The sequence below is a fragment of the Nesoenas mayeri genome (genome assembly GCF_963082525.1).
Source record: "Nesoenas mayeri genome assembly, chromosome: 25".
Lineage (NCBI taxonomy): Eukaryota > Metazoa > Chordata > Aves > Columbiformes > Columbidae > Nesoenas > Nesoenas mayeri.
In genome coordinates this window covers 1,584,993-1,602,389 of record NC_137549.1, presented here as the reverse complement: position 1 = coordinate 1,602,389, position 17,397 = coordinate 1,584,993, and the positions used below count along the sequence as shown (strand labels likewise).

The 17,397-nt window shown below is 61.7% G+C and overlaps 4 protein-coding genes across 6 annotated transcripts; 3 read left to right on the top strand and 1 right to left on the bottom strand.

Annotated features, from left to right (window-relative positions):
• The first annotated feature begins 2,518 nt into the window (after positions 1 to 2,518).
• Positions 2,519 to 9,102, top strand: KANK3 (KN motif and ankyrin repeat domains 3). Of its 3 annotated transcripts, none has more exons than XM_080359334.1 (10): positions 2,519 to 2,587; positions 2,873 to 4,588; positions 4,802 to 4,901; positions 5,033 to 5,233; positions 5,731 to 5,818; positions 6,192 to 6,384; positions 6,634 to 6,776; positions 7,083 to 7,283; positions 7,368 to 7,466; positions 7,708 to 9,102. In XM_080359334.1, the coding sequence occupies exons 1-10, from the start codon at positions 2,551 to 2,553 to the stop codon at positions 7,762 to 7,764; spliced, it is 2,835 nt and encodes a 944-aa protein (XP_080215460.1). In that variant the 5' UTR covers positions 2,519 to 2,550; the 3' UTR covers positions 7,765 to 9,102. The 3 variants fall into 3 exon arrangements, with proteins under 3 accessions (XP_080215460.1, XP_080215459.1, XP_080215458.1); XM_080359333.1 differs by having other exon boundaries at positions 6,165 to 6,384; positions 7,711 to 9,102; XM_080359332.1 differs by having other exon boundaries at positions 6,165 to 6,384.
• Positions 9,103 to 10,861: 1,759 nt separating this feature from the next.
• On the bottom strand, positions 10,862 to 11,442 carry RPS28 (ribosomal protein S28). The gene is made up of 4 exons (XM_080359295.1): positions 11,387 to 11,442; positions 11,264 to 11,311; positions 11,063 to 11,188; positions 10,862 to 10,972 (listed from the first exon to the last, which is right to left on the bottom strand). The coding sequence occupies exons 1-3, from the start codon at positions 11,423 to 11,425 to the stop codon at positions 11,066 to 11,068; spliced, it is 210 nt and encodes a 69-aa protein (XP_080215421.1). The 5' UTR covers positions 11,426 to 11,442; the 3' UTR covers positions 10,862 to 10,972; positions 11,063 to 11,065.
• An 87-nt stretch (positions 11,443 to 11,529) lies between these two features.
• On the top strand, positions 11,530 to 13,274 carry NDUFA7 (NADH:ubiquinone oxidoreductase subunit A7). The gene is made up of 4 exons (XM_080359246.1): positions 11,530 to 11,610; positions 11,720 to 11,769; positions 11,840 to 11,989; positions 13,030 to 13,274. The coding sequence occupies exons 1-4, from the start codon at positions 11,560 to 11,562 to the stop codon at positions 13,124 to 13,126; spliced, it is 348 nt and encodes a 115-aa protein (XP_080215372.1). The 5' UTR covers positions 11,530 to 11,559; the 3' UTR covers positions 13,127 to 13,274.
• A 1,600-nt stretch (positions 13,275 to 14,874) lies between these two features.
• On the top strand, positions 14,875 to 17,313 carry CD320 (CD320 molecule; the record flags this gene model as incomplete). Its single annotated transcript, XM_080359157.1, has 4 exons — positions 14,875 to 14,965; positions 15,160 to 15,369; positions 16,742 to 16,890; positions 17,299 to 17,313. 4 exons carry the CDS (start codon positions 14,875 to 14,877, stop codon positions 17,311 to 17,313), a joined length of 465 nt encoding a protein of 154 aa, XP_080215283.1.
• Positions 17,314 to 17,397: the final 84 nt, after the last annotated feature.

Here is a 17,397-nt window from a genome sequence, read left to right as displayed (position 1 = left end):
GGGAAATAGATTAAGCTCAGAGTGAAGTGTAGAATGATTGGGTCCCTGTGTATCTTCTCTTCCTCCTCCTCTTGCTGCTGAGCCTCCCCAGCAGCGCTTCACTTTGTACCATCTCGCTTTTCTGTGGAAACACAGGGAGTAGAACCAACCCCTGCATTTCTTCTGAAGGAAGCTGGGGTCGTGCGGCGTCCCCCGTCTCGAGCACCCAGGGGTGCTGCTGGGTTGGGCTGTGCCCCCCTGGGAGAGCAGCCAAAGCCGACAAAAATCAGCCTTTGGCACCAAAGTGGCCAGCACGGTCTTCCCCGACGGGAGTTCAGCCCAGGTGGAGAGCGGCTTCTCTTTGAACCGGTGCCGCGGTGATGGCGGCCGGCGGGGACAAGGGTGGCTTTGTGCGGCCAGGCTGACAGGTGCTGGCGGTGCCTGGGCCACAGGTGTGGGGACTTAACCCTCTCATTTCTGCATGGAGGTGGGCTGCCTCCATTGCCCACCCTGGCCAGCTCAATTGCAGCCTCCCGTTTGCCTCCACACCCAGCCCAGCTCCGTTTGCACGTGATGGGGAGCCTGGGGAGGTTTCCACACCGCAGGGTCCCCAGAAGGGTTTGCACATTGCAGGGTCCCCATCAGCATTTGCACATCACAGGGACCTCATTGAGGTCTGCACATCGTGGGCTCCCTGGTATGATTTGCTTATGGCTGGGAGCCTGCAGGTCCTGTCATTGGCCTCACCCTTTGTTTCAGAGCTGGGTGAAGGCAGAAGCTGCTGCCCTGTGTCCAGCACATCCCATCGGACCAAAAGCAATGGGGGCTGCGTGCTGTGGGGAGCTGCAGGAGGATCTCGCCAGCTTTGGGGACGGGCAGTGCAGCCACACGGTTGACAGCAGCTGCAGGGGCAGGACGAGGTGGCGGGGAACGAGCAGCGTGTCCTTGCTCAGCGCAGGGGACAGCGAGGCAGAGCTGGAGCAAAGGGCACCGTTGCTGCAGGCGGGAGCAGCAGAGCGGGATCCATCCCGGCAAGGGTCCCGGCGGGGGCGGCTTTTCCTGGCGCGGCCCCAGGCAGGACAATTCCCGGCCGGGCGGCGGAAGGGAGCTGCCGGCCGTTTCCGCACCCGCTGGCTCCGGCTCCCCTCGCTCTCCCTCTTCCTCCCGTTTGATTTACAGCGAGCGCGGAGCCCGGCGGGAAGTTTGTCCTGGCCCGGGCGCTGTTTAATTACCTGTGGTGAGGGCACAGGCCGTACGGAGGAGGGACCTGGATGCTGCCCAGCGCGGGAGGGGTTAGACAAAGCGGGGGATGAGCAGACCCTTTGGCAATGAAGCCGGTGGCACGGGAATGCTGGGTGCCAGCGCGGAGCTGGGGTGATCCCGAGGAAAGGTGGAAGCCGGGATGTGCGTTGGCTGCAGGCGGGTTGGTAGAGGAGCAGGAGAGCCGCAGGATCTGGCCCGTGACCGATGGGCAGCGTCTTGTCCGTACCCAGTGGACTCAGCCACTTGACCCCGTGCGCTGGCGGCTGCCACATCACCAGGGTGCCCACCCTGCGCCTGGCCCAGCGCTGCCGCCACAGCTGCTCCGCCAGCTTCTGGCTGTTGCGTGGCCAGGGCAGCCATGGGCTGGCAACCACAGCATGGCCGCGGTGGGCAGCGGGTGCGAGCCGGGGCTGTCACTTTGTCCCCAGGCTGGTCTGTGTGACAGGGGCAGCCACAGCATCTCTGCTAGAAAAGTCTGGATCCTCCGGTAGTCATGGGCAGAGGATTTGGGGATGGATGTGGGTGTTTCTCTGTCACCAAGGCCGGATCTGGCACCTGTTGCTGGGCAGCCCTGGGCCCCGGCTTCCCTTAGTGCCCAAGCTGCCTCTGCTCTGCGGCCTCCTCCTCTGCTTTCTGCTGAAAATAGCCCCGTGCCAAATGCTTTGCCCACCAACAGCTGCACAGCCCCAGGGCCACCTGTGCCCCGCGGGCAGGGCCCCGCACCCCGCGGTCCCGGATGTGACGCCGTGCGCAGCTGCCGCGGCGCTCCCTGTGCTGTTTATCCCCATCCCGCTCCCACCAGGAACCTGAGCCCCAGCGCCCAGGTGCTGCCAGATGTGGCAGGTCCCAGGTGCTGCCAGATGTGGCAGGTCCCAGGTGCTGGCAGCTGCCTGCAGGCACATGGCTTTGCAAAAACCATCCATTCCCTTGATCCCAAGCAAACTTCTCAGCTGAGAATCACACCCTTAAAGGCTGCAGCCTCTTCTTTTCTAATTTTCTGTCCCGCTCCCCCGGTGTGGCCGAGCTCTGACTCATGACTCTGCACCCTCGGAGCTGGTGGCGCAGCTGCGAAACATTCCTTAAATGTACAAACAATCCCCAGCCCCGCAGCAGCGCCGCAGCGCCCGGCCCTGGCTCCGGCTCCAGCCCCGCAGCACCAGGGCTGGAGGGAGGCGGGGGGACCCGCTGGGTGGGGGACAGTGGTTGGTGGCCGCGTGGGGCGCAGCGGCTCTGCAGGGTTTCGCCGCACGTGGCCCTGTTGTTGTTGCAGGTTGATGGTCCCCTGGCCGGCAGCATCCCGGGGAGAAGATGGCTCAGCCTGCACCCCTGAACCAGAACCTCCCAGGTAACAGCGCTGGGGTTGTCACCGGGCAGGGACAGCAGACGAGGTGTGAGGGCAGTGGCACAGCTGAGCTGTCCCATCACAACGGGTTTCCTGACCCCAGCACAGAGTGTGTAACCGGTGACACTGTGACACGAGCATGCTGGGGACAAGCCATCCACTGTGCCCACTGGCAGCAGCATCATGGCGGGGTGGGGTCTGCAGGCCGCAAATCCCAGTATAACCCAGTTGAGAAAGCCTTTCTGGCTCCACCAAATCCCAGCCTGACCATCCCTGCTCCTCTTGCAGATCTCGGGGGCCCATTCTTGTACCGGGACCAGGATGATGGGGAGAAGAGCTCGTATTCAGTGGAAACCCCCTACGGCTTCCTCCTGGACCTGGATTTCCTGAAATATGTGGATGACATTGAAAGTGGCCAAACGCTCAAGAAAGTGCCGCTACCTCGCAGGGCGAAAGGGGCCCGGCAGCCGCCCAGCGCCCTGCGCAGCCCCAGCAGCCACGCCAGCGCCTGGACCTCCACCGAGTCCCTCACCTCCACGGCCAGCGAGGACGGCAGGACTGCGCTGCTGCTGTCCCCCCACGGCCGCGCGCCCCCGGAGCCCCCGAGCAAGCCAACCTCCCACCCCGTGTCACCGCCGGCGCCCGTGCGGCTGCTCCAACCTCCCACCCGCAGGTGCCCGGTGCAAAACCCGCGGGTGGAGAAGACCTTGCTGGAGACGAGCAGGAGGCTGGAGCAGGAGCAGGGCCGTTTGCAGGATGTCGCTGGTCCCTCCCGCGGGGGCCCACCGGGTGCCCTGAGCCAGCCGCCCCCCTGGGTGCCAGTGGGTGCCGAGGGCCAGGGGGGCTGGTGCCGGGGCAGCCCCGGCAGCTCGGGGCGCAGCACGCCGGCCGCGGGGCTCAGCACTGCCCCGCTGCAGCTCGTGCGGGAGCAGATGGCTGCGGCCCTGCGGCAGCTGCGGGACCTGGAGGAGCAGGTGAAAACCATCCCGCTCCTGGAGACGCAGATCTGCGAGCTGAAGAGGGAGAAGGCGAAGCTGCTGGAGAAGCTGTCGGCGGAGCCCACCGAGGCTTTCGGCCGCCCCACTGGCGCTGAGGCTGCGGTGCTGAGTGAGGAGCCTCCCCGAGAGGGGCCAGAGAGCGAAGCGGAGCCGGCAAAGGGGCGAGCGAGCAAGATCGTGGAGCTGAGGAAGCTGACGGAGAAGCTGGCTGTGCCGGAGCGAGGCGGCCGGGCTTGGCCGGGCAGGAGCCCCAGGGCTGCTGAGAGGCTGTGCCGCTCCGTGGCGGTGGGCGAGGACCGGGCCATGACCGACGCTGTCTTCTACTACCGGTCGCAGCAGCCGGGCAGCGACGTGCCGGACGGTGGGGTGAGGGAGCGCAGGGACGTGGCCGTCTGGGTGCTGGAGTCCTCGCTGGGGGTGGCCAGTGAGGCGGAGCGGGAGCTGGAGCTGCTGCAGCAGACAGTGGGGCACCAGAAGGACGTGATCGCCATGATGGAGGGACACCTGCGGGAGGCCACACGGGAGCTGGAGGAGCTGCGGCTGGAGGTGTGCGCCCGCCGGCCCCAGGGCCGCGCGGACAAGGAGGTGATGGCCAAGCCGCAGGTGGCCGAGGCGCTGGTGGACGCGGCGGTAACAATGCAGAGCCGGGCGGCTGGTGACCCCCCGCAGACGGCAGAGGCGGGTGTGGGGTGTTGCCCCCCAACCACCTGCGTGGGGGTGAGCTGCCGCCCCGAAGGGCGGGACGTGGCGGTCGGCCCCGATTCGGCTGCCAGGTATGAAGACAAAGGCAGCCAGAGCGACGTGGGCAGCGCTGCCCCGGCGGGCGAGCAGACAGAGCCCGGTGCGGACGATGCTCCCGGCAGCTCCGCGGCTCAGGGCACAGGAGTGACAGTGGGGACATGCCAAGACAGCCCAGGCCACGCGGCAGCAGCACGAGAGATGACACACAGTGACCAGGACCCGTCACCGGTGTGGGATGGGGGAGCTGCCCCGAGCCCTACGGCTGGTGAGTTGGTGCTGGGGGTGACAGCAGGGTCTGGGTGGGGAAGGAGGAAGGGAGAGGTGGCCCTGTTGGGGACAGTGCTTGCAAGGCCAGCGCTGTGTGTGTCAGAGCAGCTGCCTGTTCTCTGCCCATGTCCCTCGGGGGTCTGGCAGGTTTGGGGTGCCCTGCAGGGAGGTTCCTGTTCCCTGGCCCCTGACACCATCTCTCTGCCCCCAGGAGCCCTCAAGTCCATCATGAAGAAGCGGGACGGTCCCCCCCGGAGCGAGGCCGAGGGCAGCAAGAAGAGCCTGCAGTTTGTGGGCGTGCTGAACGGAGAGTACGTGTCGGGGGGTCCTGCCACCCCCCTGTGCCAGCCCTGGCCTCCCCCCAGGCCGGGAGCACAACAGAGGGGCCTGGAGGGGACCGGCCAAGCGCCACATTGTCCCTGAGCATCCTCCCTCTGTGCAGGTACGAGAGCACGTCCAGCGAGGAGGAGGAGGAGGAAGGAGACAGCTCCTCCGAGAAGGCTTCGGCCGACAGCTCTGACAGCGAGGAGCAAGGGGACAGCGAAACCTCGGACGAGGAGGCCGGGGAAACCGAGTGCAAGGCAGAACAGGAGCACGAGGGGACCAGTGTGACCCTGGCCGAGTCCCCCGAGGTGAAGGAGAAGTAAGTGCTGGTGGGGAAGGGTCCCTCCCCGCCGGGCGGGCACCGGCCCTGCCGCCTCGGGCCATCTGCCCATGGGAAAAACACATTGAGCTCCTGCAGAAACCGTTCAGCAGGAAAAATCCTTCCACTTTCCTGTGTCTGCTAAGGAAAGGGTGAGACCCATAGCCCAGATGCCTCTTTGGTGGAGAAGATAGTTTGGAGGAGAAACAGAACAAAACAAAAACAGCCCTTGATGGCATTTTTCAACAAAAGGAAAAAAATTGGCCTAAAAGTGGGTGAATTGTGCCTGAGCATGTCCATATAAGGCCAGATTCAACAGGGGTTTGCAGAGGCTGGAGCTGTCAGGAGCTGGATGCGGCACCATAGGGAGCTCGGGGAGGCCCCTGGGCATTGGGGAGAGGAGCAAAACCTCGGTGAGGGGACGCGGGGTGCCCCTGCCTGCGCGGTTTTGCGGGGGTGACACAGCCCCACACCACAGACCCTCCTGCGCTCCCCAGGTTCGAGCTGAGCCCCAGGATGCGGGAGGCCTGTCTCATCGTCAAGACACACCTGGGCCACCCCGGCGCCACCAAGAGCAAGGAGGTGGTGAGTGGGGGTGCGGGTGGGAGGGCTCGCCTGGCCCCTGCTGGGTCCCCCCGGGGCTGGCTCTCCCCAAAGATGGACCAGCAAAACCTGGCTCAGCACCCCCCCAAAACAGCCCTTTGCTCCAGGCTTTGTCCAAGATACCCCAAACCCACGTGGCCTCAGCTCAGGCCATCCCAGCAGGGTTTGGGGGTTTCAGGGTCCTGCCTTCATCCCGGCCCCTCTGGAGCAGGATTTCTGCTCCCTCCCGGGGGTGCAGGGGGGTGCTGGAATGGGTGGGGGGTTTGGGCTGTGCAGAGGCTCAGAGGGATCTGCAGCCCCCGGCTCAGCCCCCGCTCACCGCCCACAGCTCGCCAGCAACAGCCTGGTCCTGCAGGAGTGGTTCCGTCTGTCCAGCCAGAAGTCGTCCGTCCCCGACACAGTCGCCAACCACCTCCTGGCCTTTGCCGAGGTCTCGCCGGCTCTCCTGGCGCACGTGGTGAACCTGGCAGATGGGAACGGCAACACGGCCCTGCACTACAGCGTCTCCCACTCCAACTTCCACATCGTGCGGCTGCTGCTGGACACGGGTCAGTGGTCCCCACCCCCAGAAATGTCCCCCTGCCACCATCCCGGGTCACATCTGTCTGTGCACGGGGAGCGGGGGGGTTGGGCAGCCACCCCAGCCCTTTGAGAACCCAGCTGTGATGGGGGAGCCCGCCAGCAGCTGTGTGCCTGCGGGACGGCTCACAGCACCCTGGGCAGGGTGGCAGCCGGGCACAGCGCTCGCTCCGTGCCCCCCGCAGCACCCTGAGCCCCCCGCTCCACCCTCCCCGCAGGGGTCTGTAACGTGGACCACCAGAACAAGGCCGGCTACACCGCGCTCATGCTGGCAGCGCTGGCGGCCGTCGAGCAGGAGGACGACATGAGCGTGGTCAGGAGGCTCTTCAGCATGGGCAACGTCAACGCCAAGGCCAGCCAGGTTGGTGTGGGCTGGGCGCCACCCTGACCCTGTCCTCCCACCCCCAAGCAGCTGCTGGGGCCACACTCGACTCCTCTAAGGGCAGGACTCTGGCTCCAAACCTGGAGGGGCCAGTACATGGGGAGGGCATCAGAACAGGAGCTTCTGCCTGGCATCAGGGCTCTCGGGTGTCACCCACACCTCATCTCCAGGTGGGACCTGCCCAGAGACCGCGTGGGCACTGGGGACAGCGGTGCTCCCTCCGCGGGACCCAGTGGGTGGCATAGCTGGGGCAGGAGCAGCCTGGCAGTGTCCCTTGTGTCACAGGCGGGCCAGACGGCGCTGATGCTGGCCGTCAGCCACGGCCGCCAGGAGATGGTGGAAGCGCTGCTCGCCTGCGGAGCCGACGTGAACCTCCAGGACGAGGAGGGCTCCACCGCGCTGATGTGCGCCTGCGAGCACGGCCGCGTGGAGACCGTGAAGCTGCTGCTGGCTCAGCCCACCTGCAACATCTCCATCGTGGACAGCGTAAGCCACCGGGGCCCGGGCACCCTCACCCACCCTGCATCCTGTCCCCAAACCTCTTCCCAAGGGTTCTCCCTTCCTTTCCAGGATGGGAACAACGCCGTCGCCATTGCGCTGGAGGCCGGCCACAGCAACATCGCTGTGCTCCTCTATGCCCACCTCAATGGCACGAAGGCACAGCTGCCCGTGAGTACCGCAGCCCCCCGGCGCTTGCCACGTGCTCTGTCCCATACAAGGGCCACGGAGGTGGCACCAGGGGAGGGGACAGGGCCATGACACAGATGATGCTCCCCAGGAAGGGGCTGCAGGGGTGAGAACAGAGTCCCAGGTGCCACGTGCTTGGTAGCAGGGAACCAGCCTGGTGGCCCTGACCAGGATTTGCTGGAGGGGTCTCTGGTGACATTTTGTGACTCTGCTCTCTCTGCAGCAGGGGACACCATCCACAGCCACAAAGAGCCCTGGGAGCCAAAAGAAACCAAATTAGACCTTGGGATCCAGCTGGGGCCACCCCCGTGCCAACCGGCCCCCACCAGCGCGGGGCTGTACCTTACGTCCCCGCTCCTGCCACGTCGCTCCCCACAGCTGCAGATGCTTTAACCCTCCTGCTCTGGAAGCACAGCCCCTGCAAAGCCACCTCGCTCCGACTGACGGGAGCCACGCACCAAGTGACAGCGGGGTGGGAAACGCCGTCCCTGTACCCCGCTCCCCACTGCGGCTGCTGGAGCTGCAACGCCTTGCAGCCCCCTGCAACTCACAGACAGAAGAAAACAAACCTGCACCTGGTTTCTGCTCCTGGCAGCTCTGGGAAGGCAGCGGAGCTGGGACACGGACGGGGCTGCGGGAGCGCGAGCATCAGCTCCGTGCCGGCGGGGACGCGGCGCTCAGCAGGCGAGGGGACACAAACCAGCTGGTGAACGCTGCCTCGGACACGGGCTGGGAGCACTTCCAGATGGGAGTATTTGCCCTTTGCTGGCATTTCCTTTCCTGACTGAAATTTGAATTTTTTTTCTAGCATATGCACACAAAAGAAAAAAATTATATTGCTTAGTCAAAGGATGGAGTTCAACAGGAATTCACTCAGTGATTTGTATGGCTTGACACGAGCAAAACTTCTGGGCACTTGGGGCTGCAGCCGGGCTGGGAGAATCATGGAATGGTTTGTGTTGAAGGGACCATCCCAGCTCCCCAGTGCCCCCCCTGCCATGACAGGGACATCTTCACCAGCTCAGGGTGCTCAGAGCCCCGTCCAGCCTGGCCTGGGATGTCTCAGGGATGGTTCATCCACCACCTCTCTGGCCAACCTGGGCCAGGCTCTCACCACCCTCAGGCAACAGTTCCTTCCTTATAGAATCATAGAATGTCTAACCTGAATCTGAAACCAGGGGAAAGCAGCTGAGGGTGGCTCCAGGTAGAAAAGCTGAGCCAGAAGAGCTGAAAGCAAGACCGGGGAGATGGACGTGTATGTCAGAGGACGTGTATGTCAGAGGACATGTATGTCGGAGGACGTGTGTGTGTCTGTGCGAGCGTGTGTGCGCCAGGCGGGTGAGAACAGATGAGGTAAGGACTGAGGACCAGGAGGAAGAAGAGGCTTTTGTATGTGCAGACAGCTCCGCTCTGAATCCCTCACAAAGGTGACACGTGTGGCAGCCCCATGTGTGCTCCTCGGCCTCCCCCGCCTCCCCCGCCACCCCCCTGCCTGCTCTGAGCCTTCTGTGGGGAAACACCCCCCAGAAACACGTCCCGGCACCGCGCTGCTGGCCTGGCCGCGGGCCTGTTCAGCTTTGCACTGAAGTTAACACACTACGCTCACACCGCTCTAGTTCACCGCTCTGTATGTATGCCATGCTCACTGCTTGGGTATCACAGGTTTGTTTACTGATATTTTAATACCAATGTTTATTTTAAAGATATAAATAAAATGTTAAGTAAAATTATTTTGAAACATTACAGCGCCCAGCAGCAGTCTCCTGCCTCCTTGCGCAGCTCAAGCCCAAACCCCCAGAACAGCTTCAGCCACGGGATGGCCAGGCCCAGCCCTCACCCACAGCACATGCCGCACATTTCGGTTCATTCCCTGCATGTTTATGAACTGGCTTCATCCCTCAGTCTGGTTTTCCTCCAGCTGAACCATCCCAGGAGGGAACTGAGGCGTTTTCCGGCCTGTTTCACTCCACAGACTGAGCAGGACGCCGGGACCAGACACAGCCCTTCCCTCCCCCTGGTTCAGCTGCTGCTCCGATATTAAGCTGCACTGTTAAACAATAACCATCAGATGGGGAGCGGGGATGCAAAGTCACCTCCCTCACATGGCCGAGGGCCACGCTGACCCCGCGGGGACACTGGGGAAGGGCTGCAGCTGCCGAGCCACCCCCGGCTGGTGACCAACTCGCAGCTGACGCCTCCTGTCTCGGCCACTCAGCTCGGTCAGGGCTGGGCACCACCGCAGCAAACGCTCTCCGGCCACTGCCAAAGCTGTGCGGGGAACAACCAGCAGCCAGACAAGTTAACTCCAAGTCTTCTCACCCCCAGAGCTCGTTCCCCAGAGTTCTGCTGTGTCACACGAATCAGGGGAGCACAGACTCACCCAGTGCTCTGAAACTGAATTGCCACTGAAGGGGAATCAAGAATTAGATCAAACAGCACGAGCACATATTGACAAGAGCTTCCTCCAGGCATAAAACCCATCTCAGGCCACAACACCCACAGCAGGGAGAAAAGCCAGGCCTAACAGCAGCCCTCCATCTGCAAGTTCAGCGGTTTGAACATCTATTCCTCCTCAGCTTTGGGATACTCAAACTCTCAATCCCAACTGCCACTAAAGTGCCTTAATCAAGTTCAGGACATTGAAGGATGAAGAACACACCAGAGACCATAGGGCCAGGAGCTGCAGACCCGACTCTGTTTAAACACCACAAACCAGCATCACTCTGTTACCAGATGGAAAACACCACTATTTAAAAAACAGCCTTTGAACCATAAGTCTTCAGGCTCATTCCTAATCCTTTCAGCCTTACTTTTACTTTGTGTAATAGCCTAAAGAAATAAATCTAGCCGATCGTGTGCTGGAAGGGAAAGCCAAGGAAGAAAATAGGCGAGATTGATTTACTAACTCCTGTAAAGGGAGAGAGACAAGCGCACAACCTCTGTGAGCAACTGCCAGGAAAGACAGTGAGCAGGTGTATTTATAGCAGCATTTATAGAACAGCTTGCTCAGGACAAAAAAACAAGCAGCAGGTTGCTCTTTTGCAAGCTGGTACAAGGCTTGACTTTCAACTTGTAATGGAATTCCACATAGTCCTGGAAGTTTAATGGTGCCACTTGACCAGTTACATACAGAAAAGCTCATTCCAGGAAGGCCAGGATTAAGGTTACTGTAATCAAAACATAGTTATTTTTGTTGTGACAGGTTAATAAAAATGCAAGAACACAGTAATATTATGATGAAGGCATTATGTGCAGTTCCAGTAATAAGTAGAGTGTGCATTTGTCTCTCTGCTGAACCCAACAACAAAAGGCATGTCCACAAGTACTAATACAAACCGGACCACTCGCACTCAGTAAGTCAGGCCCAGGCAAGGGACTATTGGGAAAAGCCTTTATTGCGGTAACACAAGCACCATGCTCCCCTCCATCCGTGACCCCGCACAGAGGCCAACCAGCCGCTCCAAGTAAACGCTGTAGAACTTCATCACCTGCAAGAGAACAGGGGAGGCCGCTGGCTGAGCCGAGGGCCCGTCTCCCCGGGGGCTCCCCGGGAGGCCCCGGTCGAGCCCCGCGCTCACCGCTCAGCGCAGCCGCCGCGCCTCCCGCTCCGACTCCAGCAGGGTGAGAACGTCGCCTTCCCGCACCGGCCCCTTCACGTTGCGGATGATGGAGCGGCTGGTGTCGTCCATGAACTCCACACGCACCTGCGGGCCCAGAGCGCGTCAGCCCGGCCTGGCCGCCCCGGCCCGGCCCAGGCCCGGCCCGGCCCGGCCGCTCACCTGCGTGCACTGCCCCTGGGAGCCGGTCCGGCCCAGCACCTTGGTCACCTGCGGGGACAGAGCGGGGGATCAGCACACGGAGGGACGGGAGGACACGGAGGGGCAGGGGACCGCTCCGCTCACCCTGGCGAGCTTGATGGGCTGCACGCGGCTCGTGTCCATGGCGGCTCCGGGCGCTGCAAGAGGCGGCCACGCCCACCGCGCCGCTTTATATAGCGCCGCCAACTCTCGCGAGACCGCGCGTGCTCCCGGCGTGCCCCCCGCGCGCTCGCCCGCCGTCCTTCAGAGCGGCCAAGATGGCGACGGCCACTCGGCTCATCCAGCGCTTCCGCAACTTCCTGGCGGGGGTAAGAGCGGCACCGGGCGCTGCGACCCCCGCGGGCCGCTGAGCTCTACGGAGCCGGCACCGCGGCTCGGCGGCCCGCGGGGGTGAGACGCTCTGGCCTTGCCTTGCAGCGGAACCTCCAGGCCAAGCTGGCGCTGCGCTACACCGAGATCTCCAAGAGGTACCGGCGGGGCGGGCGGGGCCCGGCGCGAACGGCCGGGACTGACCCTGTGTCCCCGCTCTCTGTGCAGGACGCAGCCGCCGCCCCGGCTCCCGGTGGGCCCCAGCCACAAGTTCGCCAATAACTATTACTGCGGGCGGGACGGACGGCGGGAGGCGCTGCCGCCCGTGGTGGTGGCGGCGGGACGGAAAACCCTGGCGGCGGGGGCGCCGGCGGGCAGGTGGGTCCTGCTGGGCTGCGCTGAGCGGGCTTGAGCCTGGTTTGGCTTAGGCCAGAAGTGCAGAACTGTTTTCGTAAGCAGTGTGTGATTGCACAGGTGGTAGGGGAGCACTGAAATAATTCTTTGTGTCTGTATTGCCTCTTGAATCACTGACATATCCCAGAATGTCAGGAGCTGAAGGGCCCTGAAAAGCTCATCCAGTGCAATCCCCCCATGGAGCAGGAACACCCAGAAGAGGTTACACAGGAAGGTGTCCAGGCGGGTTGGAATGTCTGCACAGAAGGAGACTCCACAACCCCCTGGGCAGCCTGGGCCAGGCTCTGCCACCCTCACCCCAAACAAGTTGCTTCTCCTCTTTCAGTGGAACCTCCTGTGTTCCAATTTGAACCCATTGCCCCTTGTCCTGTCACTGGTTGTCACCAGAAGAGCCTGGCTCCATCCTCCTGACACTGCCCCTTTCCATATTGATCCCCAGCAATGAGTCCCCCCTCAGTGTCCTCTTGTCCAGCTCCAGAGCCCCAGCTCCCTCAGCCTTTCCTCACACGGGAGATGCTCCACTCCCTGCAGCATCTTGGTGGCTGCGCTGGACTCTCTGCAGCAGTTCCCTGTCCTGCTGGAACTGAGGGGCCACAACTGGACACAAGATTCCAGGTGTGGTCTCCCCAGGGCAGAGCAGAGGGGCAGGAGAACCTCTCTGACCTACTGACCACCCCCTTCTAACCCACCCCAGGTCCCATTGGCTTCCTGGCCACAAGGGCCCAGTGCTGGCTCATGGTCACCCTGCTGTCCCCAGGACCCCCAGGTCCCTTTCCCCTACGCTGCTCTCCAACAAGTTGTTCCTCAACTTACACTGGAACCTGGGTATTTTCTTGCCCAGATACAAGACTCTACACTTGCCCTTGTTATATTTCATTAAATAGCTGGGAGCAGACTTAAAAAACCCCTTTAGCACTAATAAAACCTGTGCTACTGCTTAGTGTGGGTCTGCTTTTCCATAGCTTCCCTAAGGCCTCTTCTCTCTTTTCCTTCCTCTACCCCAGTTCGGGCTCTGCAGTGACAACAGCTGAGAAAAAACCCGTGACGCCAGGACCACCTCTTAGGAAGTGGGAACTTTCAAAAGACCAGCCCTATTTGTGAGAAGTAAACGTGCTGAGGTGGGATGCGCAGGTCACGGTTCGTTACAAAGCAGCACTTTAATGGGGAGGCCTGCGGTGGACTTTGCGGCAGTGATGCTGCATGGAACTTGTCCTCATGCTGCTGGCACATGACTAATAAATGTATTTAAAGCTGTGATGATCTTTCCCCCTGCATGTTGTCTGTTATATTTGAGGTACCCAAATTACTACTCTTTAGTATTGTTTTGGGTGCAAGGTTTTCTTGAGGGTAAAACACCAAGTATGTGCATTTGAGCTACACTCAGTGGATTTGTAAGCTGTGATTCTGCTTCAAGATGAAACCCAGTTATACACCTGAGACACCACTTGAGGATAGAGGTGCATAAAACACACTCCAGCCACAAAGGACGTGATGCTGGTTTTGCAGTAAGAGACGTGGGTTGCTTGTGGCGCTTTTACCATAAGCGCCCAACATCCCGTGAGCCTGTCCTGCCACAGCTATGCACTTTTTAGCTGCTGAGCGCTCTGATCCAGATCATCCCCAGAGACAATGGGTCCCCCAGGCTCCGGCTGTGGTGACCTTGTAAGCGTGGTGAGCTACACTGAGGATTTTCCGGTTATGTGCTGGAGCATGTGCCTGTTCCCTGGGGCTGCGGGAGGAGGCTGGGGCAGTGCCAACCATAGTTAGGCTGAGCTTTGGCAGCGGGTTTATCCAGCTGCCTTGAGGGGAAGGTTTAAGAAGTCCCAGGGAGAGGCAGAGGTGAATGCAGGCACAGCTCAGCTCCGCAGTGACCAGGGAAGGCTGTCTTGTGATTGAACCACTCGAGCAGGGCCCCAGCTCTGCGGGACAGAGTAGACACTGCACACGAGCGGCATGGGGGGGAAGAGACGCTGTGCTGCTGGTGGACAGGAGCCCCCCGGGGAGGACAGTTGGGGGTGTCCCCATGAGCCTGTGGCCCCACACACCCCCTCCCACCCTGGGGTGAGCAGGAGCAGCCACGTGGGCAGGGAAATCAGAGGGAAAGGAAAGGGAGAGGGGAAGGGAAAGGAAAGGGAGAGGGGAAGGGAAAGGAAAGGGAGAGGGGAAGGGAAAGGAAAGGGAGAGGCGAAGGGAAAGGAAAGGGAGAGGCGAAGGGAAAGGAAAGGGAGAGGGGAAGGGAAAGGAAAGGGAGAGGGGAAGGGAAAGGAAAGGGAGAGGGGAAGGGAAAGGAAAGGGAGAGGGGAAGGGGCTCGTGTCTGGACAGTGGCTGGGAAGAGCCCCTAGACGGGAGGAGCAGCCGCATCTGGAGCTGAGCACCAGGGTGAACTCACCTGCTGGAACGAAGCTTCGATGAGATTGGAAGGAAACATGTTTCTGTAAGAGCAATTGTGCAGGGTTAGAGCGTGCGGTGAGAACACAGGAACAACCGGGACAGCCCTTTGGCCGGCACGGGGCCAGGGACACCCTTGCAGCAGCATGGGCTGGGTGTCCTGTGCAAACTGGGGTGAAGGCTGGAAGGTGAGTGAAGAGCAGGACCGTGAGCCGCGCCTAAGCCGGGCTCACGGAAGCCAGGGCCGGATGGGCACTGCCGTGTCCGCCCCGCGCAGCCTGTGGCGCCACCGCCCCCCGGGGCGCGGGGGAGAGCGGGGGGGCGGGGCCTCCTCAAGGGCACGCGGCTGCGCCCCGCCCACTCGCCCACCCCATTGGTGGACCCGTGCGCATGCGCCCTACCAGCGCGCGGCCAGCGGTGTAGGGTCGCGGCGGCGTGTCCTGCCGGTGGAGCCCGTGGCATGGCGCGGCTCCCGGTGCTGCCGCTCCTCCTCCCGGTGCTGCCACTGCTCCTCCCGGTGCTGCCGCTCCCGGCGCCTCCGTCAGAGAACGGTGAGCGGGGGGGGGCGGGTCCGGCCGCGCGCGTGCAGACACACCGTGTCTCGGATGTGCCTATTGGCTCCCCGCACACGCCCTTCGCTCTCATTGGCCGGTGCCCTCGTGCGCCCCGCGCGCGGGCTCCCCTCAGCGAGGGCCGCGGGAGGTCCCGGGGGTCCCTGGTCCCCCTCACCCCGTCACCCCCGCAGGGACCCTGCCCGCCTGCCCCCCGGGCCAGTTCCAGTGCGAGCCCGGCACCGTCTGCCTCCCCCGGGAGTGGCTCTGCGATGGACACCCCGACTGCATGGACGAGGGGGACGAGCGGGGCTGCGGGACGGCGACCCCGGCGGAGCCGAGTCCTGGCGGCGTCCGGGTGACCCCGCGGCGGGTCTCGGCGGTGCCGCCCGCCGGCAGCGCAGGTAACGGGGGTGCGATGGCCCGGGGGGGCTGAGCCCGCGGGAGGTGGCGCCGGAGCCCCGGCTGGCCCGGCCTGTTCGGGGCGATAAATGGACTGAGCCTTTGATCCTAGTCCCTTAGCGGCGTCCGTCCCGCTTGCTTGCAGCAGAGGAAGCACCGTGGGGACAGCCCCACCTTCAGCTTCCTCCTGCCGAGAGGCGTTTGAACCCCCCAGGGCTCCCTCGGGAAGGGTCTTTGAAGAACCTTCTTCCGGAACGTGCAGTTCTGTCGGCTTCTTCCAACGAGCCTGTGCCGCTGGAGTCTGTGTCCAGGTGCTGAGCTCCTCTGATCTCCGAACAGGATGGGGAAGCACTGGGGGCTGTGCGGGCACGATTGCATAGCAGACACTGGTGTCTGTCCAGCTCAGGGCTCTCTGCCTCCCAGGTGCTGTTTGTGTCTCAGCGCTGCTCCAAGACGCTCTGGAGTTCCTTTCTCACAGACCTCTTGGTTGTCCGAGGTGCCTGGAGGTGCCGTTTGGTCCACTTTCCTCGCCCCAGGGGTTCCGTGGTGTCTGGAGTTGAAGTTCCGTGGGTGTTGGGAGGACGGGATCACTGGGCATGAGGGGCTGGATCTGCATTTGATGCCCGCACCACTTCAGCTGGGAGATGAGCTGCATGGGAGCATGCTGGGAGCATGAGCTACCTTGGGCTTCCCTGTGCCATGAGGAGAAGTCAAGGTGCTGCAGCTACAGCTGGGAAATTCCCCAGCTTTCCCTATTATGCGTTTCCCGTAGGACTTTTTTTTCCATTGCTTTGGGTTAATCACAGTAACGACAGATAAGTTTTTGCTTATGTTGAAAAAGGCCTGTTGGCAGTCTTGAGGTGAGTTGGGAGCTCAGCCAAGTCTGGACTGGAGACTGCTCTGAATGCTGAGCTGTGAGCCTGATGGATTTCTTGCTCTTTCATCGCAGAGGCTTCAGCCACGCCTGTGTCTGGGTGTTCTGTGCCATCGAGGAGTCAAAGCCACACATGGACCTTGATTATTGCAAGTATGTGAGAGTCAGGGTGCTGCATGTAGTTTTGGTTCTGGTTTGGGCTATAAATTGAGTATCCTGCTGGAGTTAATTCCAGACGTGTATCAGTAGCTGGACTGGGGAGGGCTAGGCGCAGCTTACACCACAGCTTAATCGTTCCTCTGACTTGGACTCACTATGTCCTTGGAAAGGCTGTTCCACAGGATCTGGGACTAACTCGCCTCTCTCCGTCCCTTGTTCCCAAGGGAAGCTGCTGCTCTCCAGCTGTTGGCTGAAGCTGTTGGGCAGCAGAGCCCAGTGCTGATGTCGGGACCGGGCGCAGTGAGCGGATCTCTATTTGTGCCCTCTCCTCTCCTCTCTAGTGCTCCTGAGCATCCTGGTTGCTCTGGGTTCTGTCGCTGTGTGGGGCCTGTCCAAAGCAAAAAGCAGATCTGACATCTTCAGTCCTGAAAAAGCATCCAGGGAACAGCTGGTGCCTGACAAGAGCCAGACAGGCTCATTTCCCTCAAGGGTAAGTTTCTTGTGCTTGCTGTGCATGAGGGAGAAATGCCTTCTTGCCCTGTTTCTACTCTCTAGAGCTTTCCCCTCTGGGTGCAGCTTTTCCCAGTGGTTCCTGCTGCTGTCAGCCACTTGCTTGGGGTTTCACTCTGCCCTGAAGCAGCAGAACTCTGTCCTTCCTTCCTTGCAGGCTCTTGCTTGGCTGCAGGGATAATTGCGCAGCCTAATCTGAGCCGCTGACTTCTTTTGGTAGTGATGTGCTGGTCACTGTCCCTCCTCTGCTGCCAGGGACACTGAGCACTCACTCTCAGATACTAATCTGCTGTGGGTTGTTTTTCTCCATGTTGCACAAACTCAACTCAGACCAGGTTTTTGCCCAAAGGACTGTCCATAACCAGGTGATTTTCTGTTCTTGTAACAGGGATCTTTACTGTGAGGTGATGAGATGGGACTAGCCTGCTCCCTCCTTCCTGCTCACCGCAGAGACTGACTGAATTGGACATAAGCTCTCAAATCTGTG

What these genes read in the sequence shown, in the direction of transcription:
- KANK3 (XM_080359332.1), top strand. Translation starts at nt 2,551, where the DNA reads ATGGCTCAGCCTGCACCCCTGAACCAGAACCTCCCAG. An exon ending in TCAACGCCAAGGCCAGCCAG is followed by an intron (nt 6,777 to 7,082) that starts GTTGGTGTGGGC and finishes CTTGTGTCACAG; the next exon opens with GCGGGCCAGACGGCGCTGAT. An exon ending in GCACGAAGGCACAGCTGCCC is followed by an intron (nt 7,467 to 7,707) that starts GTGAGTACCGCA and finishes CTCTCTCTGCAG; the next exon opens with CAGGGGACACCATCCACAGC.
- RPS28 (XM_080359295.1), bottom strand. Translation starts at nt 11,425, where the DNA reads ATGGACACGAGCCGCGTGCAGCCCATCAAGCTCGCCAGG. An exon ending in AGCCCATCAAGCTCGCCAGG is followed by an intron (nt 11,312 to 11,386) that starts GTGAGCGGAGCG and finishes CTGTCCCCGCAG; the next exon opens with GTGACCAAGGTGCTGGGCCG. An exon ending in CCCAGGGGCAGTGCACGCAG is followed by an intron (nt 11,189 to 11,263) that starts GTGAGCGGCCGG and finishes CTGGGCCCGCAG; the next exon opens with GTGCGTGTGGAGTTCATGGA.
- NDUFA7 (XM_080359246.1), top strand. Translation starts at nt 11,560, where the DNA reads ATGGCGACGGCCACTCGGCTCATCCAGCGCTTCCGCAACTTCCTGGCG. An exon ending in TACACCGAGATCTCCAAGAG is followed by an intron (nt 11,770 to 11,839) that starts GTACCGGCGGGG and finishes CTCTCTGTGCAG; the next exon opens with GACGCAGCCGCCGCCCCGGC. An exon ending in GCGGGGGCGCCGGCGGGCAG is followed by an intron (nt 11,990 to 13,029) that starts GTGGGTCCTGCT and finishes CCTCTACCCCAG; the next exon opens with TTCGGGCTCTGCAGTGACAA.